This window comes from Bactrocera dorsalis, chromosome 3 (assembly GCF_023373825.1).
Source record: "Bactrocera dorsalis isolate Fly_Bdor chromosome 3, ASM2337382v1, whole genome shotgun sequence".
Classification (NCBI taxonomy): domain Eukaryota; kingdom Metazoa; phylum Arthropoda; class Insecta; order Diptera; family Tephritidae; genus Bactrocera; species Bactrocera dorsalis.
The window spans coordinates 6,026,372-6,038,904 of NC_064305.1; the positions used below are offsets into that span (position 1 = coordinate 6,026,372).

Below are 12,533 nucleotides of genomic sequence, written 5' to 3' on the forward strand. Positions count from 1 at the left end.
ATTACATAAAGTAGATAAATGGTTTATAGACTGCCTTTTTTGATATGCCATGCTTTGTTTCGTTAAATCTTTCATTGATATATAATTCATAAAAAGCTTTCAATTTATATGGCAACGCTATAACAATGAGGTTGATTGAAATGCTGAAGGAAGTAAATTATTATAATTAATAAAAAATAATTAATTTCATAAATAAAAAAATAATAATTATTTATTTCTAAATTAAACTTAAAATATTAAATTAAATTATTTACTTGCAAAATTAAATAAAAAAAAGTATATACACATATATGTATATATTTTTAAAAATATTTTTTGGAAATTAAAAAAATATTTTTAAAAATATTTTCCCGCCCAAATTAAAAAAAATTGTCTCGTTATTACTGTTTTAAAAAAATTATATAATACATAAGGACTTCATTTTGTATTATTTGCCCTCTCTTATCCTTTGCTTTTCTCTTTTTACGCTTCGCCGTTGCATAGCGGCTCAGCAATTTCCATTTTGACCATATTTTGCCTGGGCCAAAATGCTGTTTTATCGCATGCGACAAAACAAACGAAACCGGCTGCGCGCTATAACCAAGCATATATTCCAGTTACTGCCATTCAAAACTGTACAGATAAGTAAAACATATGCTCTTTTTAGGCCAACTCTTAAAGGTGTCTATATTCCAAAACACCAACCACACTTTAAGCGTTATCAAAATGAAATACACTTCGCTTAGGGCGCAGAGAAAGAAGGCGCGCCTGAAAGTATACTTCATTTTGAGTTTTTCTCCATGTTACCGCTACGAACACGCGCGTGAAATAATATTGTATGAAAAGCATAAAAGAAATTTTATTTAATTATATCTTTGTTTTTGTTGCATTTCGCCGTCTACGCTTCATTCAACTACTTTGCCATAGCGTTGTTGTATAAGTTTGATAAATTTTTATTTTAAATTTATATTTTTTGAGATATTTTTTTTATTTATAGTACAAGCTGTTCGTGCGTTGCTGTCCGTATACATTTCAGTGTGTATGTGTGTGTGTTTGCCCGTTATATTCTCTGTTATTTATTGTCTTCTCACTTTAAAACTCCAAAAAACTCTCAATATTTTTTTTTTATAATTTTTTTTTGACTTCAAACATTTTTCAAATACACAATTATTGTCATTTCAACCTAACAACTACAATAAAATATGCAATTACGCATTCATATGTATATATAGTTCACTAGTTAGTTTAGCTGTATACATTTGTGTATCTTCTTTTTAATATAATTTTTTTTTTTTTAATATTTTTTTTTGTGATTTTCTGCTTCAAAACTGACTACGACATGCGCTAATATATAGTTTTCATTTTTTACACGCCTTCTTCAACATAATTATTGTCATATATATATATATATTCTTAAGTTTTTTTTTTTTGATTTTTTTCCGATATTTTTTTTTCATTCACATTCAGTTAGCGTCATTTTCCAAGGAGTTCGTAACGGGTCGACGAAAACTGCGACGGTGCAATGCTGTAATACGCGGCGGCGTGCCCCAGTGCCGTGACTTGCCGACAGCCGACGCGCCGGCTATAGAGCGCGCGCGCGCCCGATATGCGCTCTTTCCGTTGTTGGTGAAGCGACTTTTCGGACTGTGGTTTTTGTTGTTCGCGCTCGCGCTGTTGTAGTAGTAATTGTTGGCGGTGGAGGCGTATGCGATCGGCGGTCGATTGATCGTTGTCGGCAGCGCGTTCGTCAGCAGCATGCTGTTGGCGTCCGCGTCGGCATTGGCGGCGTTGTCATTGTTGTTGTTGTTAGTGGTGATGGTGTAGGCGTAGTATTTATTGTTTGGGCTGCGGCCGCGTATACCGGCAGCACCGCCCCAGTGCACCACTGGGCGGTAGGGTAGGAAACAGCGTTTACAAGCGGCCGCGATGGGTTGATGCAGTCGCTCGTGTGGGGGGTAGTACTCGACCTGTTGTACATTGGTTGGCGCGCATGAGCGTTGTGTTGCATTGGTGTTGAGAAGTAGAAAGCAAAATATGATTTAATTGTAGCTTAATGTTGTTGGTTTTTGGTATTAAACTAAGTTTTCATGTTTGAATGTCAATTACACACAGACGCCTAAATATATACAAGCGGACAGTGAAAGCGTTTTCAATTTACACACACAGCCACAATCTAGCTACACAACAGTTATATTTTATATACATACGAACAGAGCTATGAGTACACAGAGAGCTAGCTTAATTCTTACATATGAGTTCCAAAGCAATGTTACTGATTTTTGAAAAATAAAAGTTCTGAAATATGCCAATTTGAAATTCAAATTCGAATTCGAAACAAATTTCAAAATTAAAATTATTGAAATATGCCAAATAAAAAAATAATCAAAACCAAAGTTCTTAAATATCTTAAATTTTAAGAAAAAAACTGGATTTTGAAATTTTCAAAAATATCATAAATTTTAGAAAAAAATGCATAATTTTCATTTTAAATTATTTTTTTTAAATCTTATTTGAATTTGAAAAAAAAACACTTTGAAAAATTAAAAGTTTTGAAATATCTTAAATTTTCCAAATATTCGATCTTTAAATATCCAAAATTTTTAAGTATTATAGAAATTTTAAAATTATAATTTTTGAAAAATTCTAAATTTCGGAATAAAATTCAAAAATTAACTTTATCATAAATTTTTGAACAAGTTTTTGAAAAAGTTTCAAAATCTAATTTTTAAATATCTTAAAAATTAGGAAAAAAAATAGTTTCGAAAATTTAATTTTTTTTAATTTAAATTTCTAAATTAAATATTTTAATATTTTAAATTTAAAAAAAAAAAAAAAATTTCATATATGAAATCTTTAAATATCCAAAATTTTAAAAAAAAAGTTTAAAAATTAATAGTTTTAAAATATCCTAAAGTTTAAAAATTTAAATTTTTGAAATATCCTAAATTTATGAAAAAAATTTGAAAATTTTAATTTTCGAAATACTCTAAAGTTGTGAAAAAAATTAAAATTTAACTTCTCAAAATATCACAAATTTTTGAAAAGAGTTTCAAAATCAAAATTTTAAATATCTTAAGTCTTAGGAAAATTTTTATTTTAAAATTAATGAAAATATCCTAAAGTTTAGAAAAAAATTTTAATTGAAATTTCTAAAATAACTTTTTTTAATATCTTAAATAAAAAAAATCATAAATAAAATTTCTAAGTATCCTAAATTTTAGAAAAAAAATTAAAAGTTTTGAAATTATTTTAATTTATGGAAAAAAGTTTCAAAATTAAAATGTTTGAAATATTCTAAAGACTTAAAATTGAAATTTTTAAAATATCCTAATATTTGATAGTTCAATTTTGAAATATTTTTTTTTCAAAAATTCAAAAATTTACTTCTTAATATATTATAAATTCTTGAAAAAATTTTAGAAAAAGTTACAAGCCCCAAATTTTTAAATTACCATAAATTTTGAGAAAATAATAACTTTGAAATTTTCGAAAATATTCTAAATTTGAGAACAAAAATGTTTAATTGAAGTTTGAAAAAAAAAAAAAAAAATTTAATATTTTAAATAAAAAAAAAATCAGAAATAAATTATTTAGATACCCCAAATGTAAGAATAAATTTTCAAAATTAAAATTTTTGAAATATCTTAAATTTTTGAAAATAAATTTTCAAAATTAAAATTTTTGAAATATCAAAAAGTTCGAAAAGAAAATTTTTGAAATATCTTAAACTTTGGTTTAATTTGGAAATATTTAAAATTTTGTAAAAAAATTCAAAAATCTACTTTTCAAAATATCATACATTTTTAAGTTTCGGAATTAAAATTGTTAACTTATTCTACATAAATAAAAAATCAGATAAATATAAATTTGTTGAAACATGGTAAATTTGAAAAAAAAAATCAAAACTCAAATTTTTAAAAAGCAAGAGCAAGTTTTTTTTAAATCCCAAATTTTTGAAATCAATTTTTTAAATGTTTTTCTATATTTTAGTTTTTGAAAAAAGTTTAAAAATTAAATTGTAGATCCAAAACGTTTGAAAAAATTTCAGATTTAAAATTTTTGAAAAAAATGTCAAAATTAAATTAAAAAAAAATTAAATTAAATATTTTGATGTATTCAAAATTTAAAAATTAAAATTAAAATATCGAAAATCTTAGAAAATGTCTTAGAAATAAATTTTTGAATACCAGTAAAAATTGTAATTGCTGAAATACCCTAGTTTCACAATTTTTCGAAAGAAAGCACTTTTTTGAAGTGAGAGGAATTCTTGAATACAATATATACAATATATTTTGAATACAATTATTATTTTTGAAAACCATGTAATAGATATTGGAGGCCTAAGCATGGCCGGAATAATATTTATAGGATTGGGAAATAATTTCTTTCAGCTTAAAAGACAAGATCTGGCGAGGTATTCAGAGCTCACTCAAGCTGGTATTATAAAAATCAGTTGGAAGTAGAACGGAATAAAGATGATTGATGATTAGGCAAAATAATAATAAAATTCTGCATTGAGAATACTTCTTGACTATGACAGCTCTATATATTGAGTAGCGAATTGAGAACAACAGCCAGCCATGAACAAAGATCTATAAGTTCAACCTCAGGAGCTTGTTGAAATATGGTGTAAAACTTAGGACATATATGAGCTCTATGTTATGAGCTCATAAGAGTCATCTGTTCTAATGAATATTCATTTACAGCGTTTTCGCAAATCTTGATTCATATAAGCATCAAGAGGACATAAACTCTCATTCCTGCTCTATTGAAGTAATTACCAACTTTTAGTACTTTTATCTGCTCGCCACAGTTACAAAACCAAATATTTAATTATTACACAGTTAAGTTGCTATCTTAGTACACACACACATACATACAATATTTACATAAATTTACAAAAAGCCTTGCTAGTGTGTGTGTGTTTGAGCACGTTTTTAGACACACGACAAATATGCTGTGCGGTGGGTGAGTTGGTGATAATTTAAAAGGCTTTTAAATGCCCATGAGTGGGTGTGCATGTGTTGGTTGCATGGTGACTAACAGAAGTATTTACAAGTGGTTGTATAAGTAACCGTGTTTTTGTAGTAAACGTGTTGTATATGGGTTATGTGGGTTATGTAAAACTTAATCGTTAGGCTGTTGACTAACCAACCTGAAGTTGGGCGCTTAAAACCACAAAATTGCTATAATTCGAGCACTTTAATGTACTGAAAGCGAATAATGGTAAACCCTTAAGGGCTCTAGCGGCTACCAAAGAAATAATAAGAAAAAGCAATAACAATAAAGACAACAAAATATAGGCCTTAAACTAGCATTACTGCCAAGTGGTTGGTAAGAACTACAGGTCTACAGCGTTTGCTTGCTGATTTAGGTGCGTGTAGTGCCGCATTTAATTTTACTTATTACCGTTAGCTTTGTTTTGTTGTAGACAAATAAATATATACATATATGTGTATGTGTATATTTGGCATTTAAAAATTTTATTTACATAAACCTTGATAAAGCATTTTACCCAAATACCGATCCACATATTTACATGGGTTTACGCAAATAAATTCTCATAAAAATGTTGATATGCGCGAGTGTGCGAGCAGTTATGCACCTACTTATGTACGTTTATGTAATATACATATAAAGCTGGCTATGCTTATTCCTACGTAGGTCTACAAGGACAAGTATTTTAAAAACAGCTTTGCAATGATTTGCCACCCACATAAATTCTAAAAATAGACAACTACATGTGGCTATTGTGCGTAGGCTTTTAACCTACAAACACGCACATATAGTATATGTACATACATAAGAATGTTTATTGTATGTACATACACACTTTCATGCACACGAGTACTCGTGCGTATGCTTATGAATAAAAAAGCAATTTGAATTAGGCAGAAAATAAATCATTCTGCTGTATGTCACATCCTTTAAAAAGTCTTGAAATTTCGATAGTGAAAATTTTTCGGGATCCCGAAATTTTTTCGGGATTAACTACGATTATTAATGCTTTTTATAATTTAATGCGATTCAAATTTAAGGCAGTGTAACAAAAATCTGTATCAAATTTTTTTCGGGATTGTCATCAAATATTAATACTTATTAAAACTTTTTGTTTTCTATTTCGAACCTTTACTGATTGTTAGTTACTGATTTGTTAGTAAATTCGGCATTAACAATTTTTCAGCATCCCGAAATTTGTTCGTGACTGGCATCATTTATTTTTATATTTTATATTGTGTTCCACAAAAAGGAGTCCGTATATCAAGGCTTTAGCAATATTTGTGGTCTGACATTTGTAGTAGATTCTGAAGTAGTTCTTTAATAGTCTTCCAAAGACTTGTTTAAAGACAAGAAACTTATGAAGTAAAAACGTTATTAGAAAAAAAATTAAATTTCGAATTTAAAAACTTTTCGGGATCCCGAAATTTTTTCGGGATTAGCAACTGTTATTATTTCTTTTTAAAATGCAATGTGAACAAAAAGTAAGCCTGCGTAACAGAGAAAAGAGAATTCGACATAAAAATTTTTCGGGATCCCGCGATTTTTTCGGGATTGGTGCCAATACCTTTTAAATTTGAATGTAACAGAGGTACCTGTAAAAATGCTCTAGCTGTTAATTTTAATCTACAAATCTGCATATGTAGACTCCGAATTATGTACTAGTGTTGGTACTAGTCCTTTACTAATTTTTATTTAATTAAACTTGTTTATATTAAAAAAATATATACATTTAGTAAAGTAATTATTTAACACAAATGAAATGACTGTATCAAATTCAATTTAGCTTATTTTTTCTATGTTCAAGTACGGATCCCGAAAATATCGGGACTACCATTTATGTAACTAATTTTTTGTAAAGATGCTCGTAACATATTTCCGCCCAATTTAATTTTAAATTTGAAAATTTTTTATATCGGGATCCCGAAAATTTCGGAATTTTTTTATGTATGTAGTTTTATGCAGAAAAAAGCCCACAAGAGATTTTCGAACTTAAAGTAAGATGTTGTGTCTAGCATACTTTTAGGCGTCCAAATATAGGATAGGTACCAGCTTTACTTAAGCAAGCTCTGCAGATGTGACATTGATTGCTTTTCTTAACGTATCACAACTTTCTGAAATCGCCCTTAACTTTAACGCTTGAAAATAAAAGCATGGAAAAATCTGGCTTAAAATCAAATCTTAAAAAAAATTGACACACTTAAACCAACAAATTAAAGAAAGAGAAAGTATTTTAATTCCTAAAAAAAAATGTTGCCACCATACTGTGCTTGCTCTGAAACTCTCCCACCACTCACACATAATCTTAAAGGCTTCTGGCTACCAATATTGTATATTTCTTTATGCTTCGACATTTCCTATAATTCAATTTTCGTTTATGGCAAGCACGCCCTCTCTCTGCTGATTTGGTAAACAAGCTAAACCGCCGGAAAATTCTCTAAACCCCTTACAGGCAGGAAGTCATTATACATAATTGAGGCGAATCAGCCAAAAAGTATGCAATGCTTGAATGTGCTGTGAGCTACACGCCCCGCTGCGTGGGCGGACAGCGGTTGCCAATGCGACCAAGTCACTGCCTCCGAGCCAACGCGTGTAATTAACTGCAGCTGCAAAGCTTTCTACAAAGAAAGGCGACGAAGAATATCAGAAAATACCGTACGAAAGCAAAAGCATAAAAGTGAGTGTGAGTGAGTGGTGGAAATTGAGAGGCGATTTAAAAAATAAACTACAAATTGTAGAAAATAAAATGTTGTGTGCAAGCGAAACAAGAAAAAATCCAGAAAATAATGAAAAAGCGCCAGCATTGTTAAACTTGTAGAGCAAGAGCGAGTTAAAACGCTCAAAACTTTGCGCTAAAGTGACTTAGCTTGTTTGACAAATTGAAATTAAATTAAAAATGTACCAGAGAACAAGGTGTTGCGAGGAAATAAAATTAAAAAAGTAGTGACTGCATACTTAGTTGAGTTTATATGCGTTTAAGCGAGTGTGGGTGTATCACTGTGAGTGTGCTTGAAATTGTTTGCAGTTGTGTGGGGGGTAATGTAATTGGCAATTTAAGTTTTTGACAGCTGTGGGAGAGTTTTCTACAAAGGAAATGAGTGTGAAGAAGGCACATACATACATATATGTGTGAAAAGGAGGGGTGGAAAATAGAAGGTAGCTAGCGAGATTTAATATAAATATTTTACTAAAGAGTGTGAAACTATTTTAAATTTTTTTTTAAATATTTTTTTATTAGAAATTTTTAAAATTTGTTTTGAATATTTTTTATTATAATTTTAAAATTTTATTTTTAATTTTTTTAATATTCTTAAAAAAAATTTAGAGTTTTTTTTATTATTTTTAGAAAAAATCTCTTCTAGAATTTTTTATTATCTGTACCACTTTATCCTTCTGACTGTTTTATTTTTGCCTCCTGCTTTTCTCATATTTCTTAAACCTAATAAAAGCTCATTGGCACTCAGTCTTCTCTTTATCACAGCTGCCTTTTTATCCATTCACCATTATTATTTCGTTGCAATTTATCTGCATTACGATCCTTTAATACGACACTACAATCAATTTACGCTTCTCACTCGTCGCCCGCAGCTGAATCCTGTTCAATTTAATGCCATTTTATCACTAGCACACTATACTTTTACTATTTTCGACTGCCAATGCAACTCTTTCGCGCGCGAAATGATAAATGACTCTTTGACAGTTATTTCTTTAATGAGTTTGAACCAAAAAATTAATGCCATATTACTGTGAGATTTATTTCTTGGTCGACATGACAGTTTTTTGCTATAGTAAATGCAGGGAAACAGACAAAAGCAAGAGAGATATGCTAAAATTTTGTTAGCAACATGTTGGCGCAGCAGATTTGTTAGGTAACATTTTTGTTTTTTCTCAAAATGAAGGCAGGAAAACAGAAATAGCAAATAAAATAAACTAAAATTTCGTTAGCAACATGTTGCCGCAACAAATTTTTATTTTCTGCTACAGTAAAGGAGCGGAAACAAACGGCAGCACTAAAAGTATGGTAAAAATTTGTTAGCAACATGTTGCGACAACGAATTTGTTGCGCAACATTTTCATTTGTTCCCAAAGTAAACAGACAAAATCAGCAAAGATATGTTATAATTTCTTCAGCAACATATTGTGCGGTAGATTTGTTGCGAAACATATTTATTTTCAGCCAAAGTAAAACTAGAAAAACAGCCAAAACCAGCAAAAAAATGCTACAATTTCGTTAGCAACATGTTGCCGCAACAAATTTGTTTCGCAACATTTTTTATTTTCTGCCAAAATAAAGGCAGGAAAACAGACAAAAACTGCAAAGATATGCTAAAATTTCGTTGGCAACATGTTGCCGCAACAGCAAAAGCTCAAATATGTGTTGCAATGTGGATACGAATGCCTTTAAACATTCTTTCGCACATTTTACAAAGTTTATCTTCACTTTACAACCAACTACAAAGGACCAGCTCGAAGCAAGAAATAGTTTTCAAACATTTTTTACTAAATCAATGACATTTATTGCCACATACTTGACACGCAAGCGCATAAGGAGCATGCCGTTAAGACAACTACGGAGACAAAAGTGCAGAAATGTCGTACATTATTGGAAAGACATGCCAATCAAACCGTAGCAACTAGAAGACGTGCACAAACTAAGCTATGAGCACGAACATACACACATACATACTTGTAGACACATTATTTTTGAGGTTATGTTGCACTGAAATGCGCTACATACTACTACGTACTAAGAAGATTAAGAAGTAGAAGAAGAAGATGAAGTAGAAGAAGAAGTGTAAAAGTGACAGAGTGTACTAAATAGTATGTAAACAGCGCAAGCATTTACGAAAACTTAACTCAAACTTAAAATAAAATTTGAACAAAAAGGTTGCGAACACACAACAAATTTCATACCAAAAACCAAAGGAGAAAAATTTTCAAATTACGGGATGCTTCTAGAGACAGGACACAGGCGAACACAATGCGTTCATCGTTTCGGAGCAGTGCATCAGTGCAGCTACACGTTAACCGTTATATACGAGGACACAATTCAAAACGAATCACTTGCTATTACGAGTTACAATGAAATTTGTATATACATATATATGTATATATACATATATATAGATGTATGTGTGTAGTAGTGGGTACAGTAGGTATGCATGTAGGTTCATCAGCAATTAACACACAAATTCACCGCCATTTACTCATACAAATTGCCTGGCACGTCCAGAGCGACTAAAACGGCCGCCGCCACCGCCGCCGATGCTGCCGCCTAAGCTGCCGGAGATGCTGCGCAACGAACGATAGCTGGGTAGGAAGCCCGAGCGGTAGACGGCGCCAATGTGGCGCTTCTGTTGTGGCGGCCCATAAGGTGCGCCAATCGGCGGTGCGGCGGCCACATCCTGCGTGTCCTCTTGCGACAGCGCCTCCTCCTCTTCGCCGGGATCCAGGCCGCCTATGGGCAGCATAAAGTCAGAGTCGGCGCTTGGTGCAGCGTTTTCGATGCCAAAGAGTTCGGGATTCCTGGAGGTATCTTTAAATGTTGATGCACAGTGGTTATGGTACATAATATACAGTATATAGTACAGCTTATGTGTTTATTAGCTTATATATAAATAGTTGCGTATGCGTGTTATTTACTTTATATATGTTTACTTATATATTAATATATACTTAAATTTACTATATATAATGTATATACATACGCGCCGGCTTAGAGCGCAGCTTATTTACAGTCACACTTCGCTCCTCACGCGCTTACTTCCTCTCTATATATACAAAAATATACAAGTTATGACAGGTCGTCAGACGCACTCACCTAGAAAGCGTTTTTGTGCGCGTCCAAAGTCACCCCAGTCCAAATCGGCATAGCTGGGATACAACCAATAGTTGGGCATAAACTCAGCATAGTCCATGTCGCTACCGAAGAGACTGGCCGGCAAGTAGACCTCATCCTCATCACGCTTGTGTTGTATGCCATGCACGGGTGATGCCTTCAATGCGCCAATGTTACGTTTCTCAGCCGGTGCGAGCGTGGCCTGGCGTCCGTGCGAGTTGTAACGTGCCACAGCGGCCAAATTGCGTTTGCTACCGTCGCCTTTGGTGAGCAGTCCCAAGCGCGCCAATGTTGCCAGATTGCGTTTGCCATTTTGCGGCAACTGAAAGTCACGTGCCAATGTGCCGATGTTGCGTTTGCCGTAGGTGGCGAAACCGCCGCCGCGCGCCAATGCGCCCACATAACGCTTGTCTTCGTTTTGTGCCGTCGGTTCGGCGTCATCGGGATCGGGCAGCGAGGGCAGCTGTCCGTTCTTGGCGAGTGTTGCCAAACTGCGTTTGGGATGTAACATGCCCTGTGCGGCCAAAGCGGCCACGGAACGTTTGTCCTCGTCGATGTAGTCATAGTCCGGCACGGCAGCGTTGTAAAGCTGCTCATTCTCGTTCGGGGCGGCGGTGTCGGCGGCTAACTGACGTTCGCGTAGCAAGTTGCGCAATTGGCTGCGTAGCGCGGAGGCCTGTGGGTGAGAGAGAGGGGTGAAATAAAATAATATAATACTGTAGTTGCGGAAAGGCAAAATCTAATTTTATCTTGGGAACTATTGATGACCAATCGTAGTTTATGCAGTATTAAACATATATTAAAAAGAGCCGAAGGAAGTCAGAAAAAAGATTACTCAAGCAGTGCACAAGTAGATGAAGTTTGATGCTGTTTGGAGGTTAATCCGAAGGCTGGCGAAAGACGAAATATCTCCAAACAGCAAGCAAACAGTCTTCGAATTAGCGGCTTAGCTCACTTTTGGAAATCATGACTTCGAAGCAGTATATAATTTCGTCTATCTTGGAACCACCATTAACACCGGCAACAATGTCAGCCTCGAGTTCCAACGCAGAATAACTCTTGCCATCAGGTGCTACTTCGAACTGAGTAGGCAATTGAGAAGTAAAGCCCTCTCTCGGCGAACAAGGGCCAAACTCTCTAAGTTCCTCATCGTCCCCTTTTTGCTATATGGAATAGAGGCATGGACGATGACAAAAACTGATGAGTCGACCTTACAAGTTTTTGAGCGAAAGGAAGAGAAGAACCTGGCTACACTTGGAATCTCCAACTGCGGCAAAAAGCTAAGAAAAGGAACGACTGGCGCACTGTTCTAACCGCGGCTATAACCGCGTAAGTGGTGTATATTTTGTATCTGTCAGATCTGCTGAAACAGCCCCAGTTACCTTTCCGAGCTGTAACCTCAAACAATCCAGTATGAATCTAAACGTTATATATCTAATCGTGCTTAATTAAACTCACAGCTCACAGATTCGTATTAGAAGACGGTTTATAGCTCCCTTACTTAAGATTCAATTTGTCTTAGAACCAGTCGGTCGGTGTTGTCGATATTAAGTTTTTGTTAGATTTGATTAGAGGCAATACAGATATTCTTTAATGTGTACTAAGTGATGTCATATAAGAGAGAATATTCATGTAAAGCTTCTGGTTGGCTAAAAAACTGTATACGTAAATGTACATTGATCTATTTTGGTCCAACTGAGTCTCTCTTTTGAACTTT

The 12,533-nt window shown here is 33.2% G+C and overlaps 1 protein-coding gene across 4 annotated transcripts in view; it reads right to left on the reverse strand.

Annotated features, from left to right (window-relative positions):
• Positions 1-1,421: 1,421 nt before the first annotated feature.
• The window catches only part of LOC105228419 (neuropeptide-like 1), a 56,686-nt gene continuing 45,574 nt past the window's right edge, over positions 1,422-12,533 (reverse strand). The window contains exons 3-5 of one of the 4 annotated variants that reach the window (XM_011208243.3): positions 10,799-11,492; positions 10,191-10,513; positions 1,422-1,946 (exon numbers count right to left, since the gene is read on the reverse strand). In XM_011208243.3, the coding sequence (XP_011206545.2) occupies positions 1,443-1,946; positions 10,191-10,513; positions 10,799-11,492 (1,521 nt within the window). In that variant the 3' untranslated portion in view covers positions 1,422-1,442. Of the gene's footprint in view, positions 1,947-10,174; positions 10,514-10,798; positions 11,493-12,533 lie in introns of all 4 variants that reach the window. The other 3 variants (XM_011208244.4, XM_029551188.2, XM_029551189.2) reach the window with 3 other exon arrangements.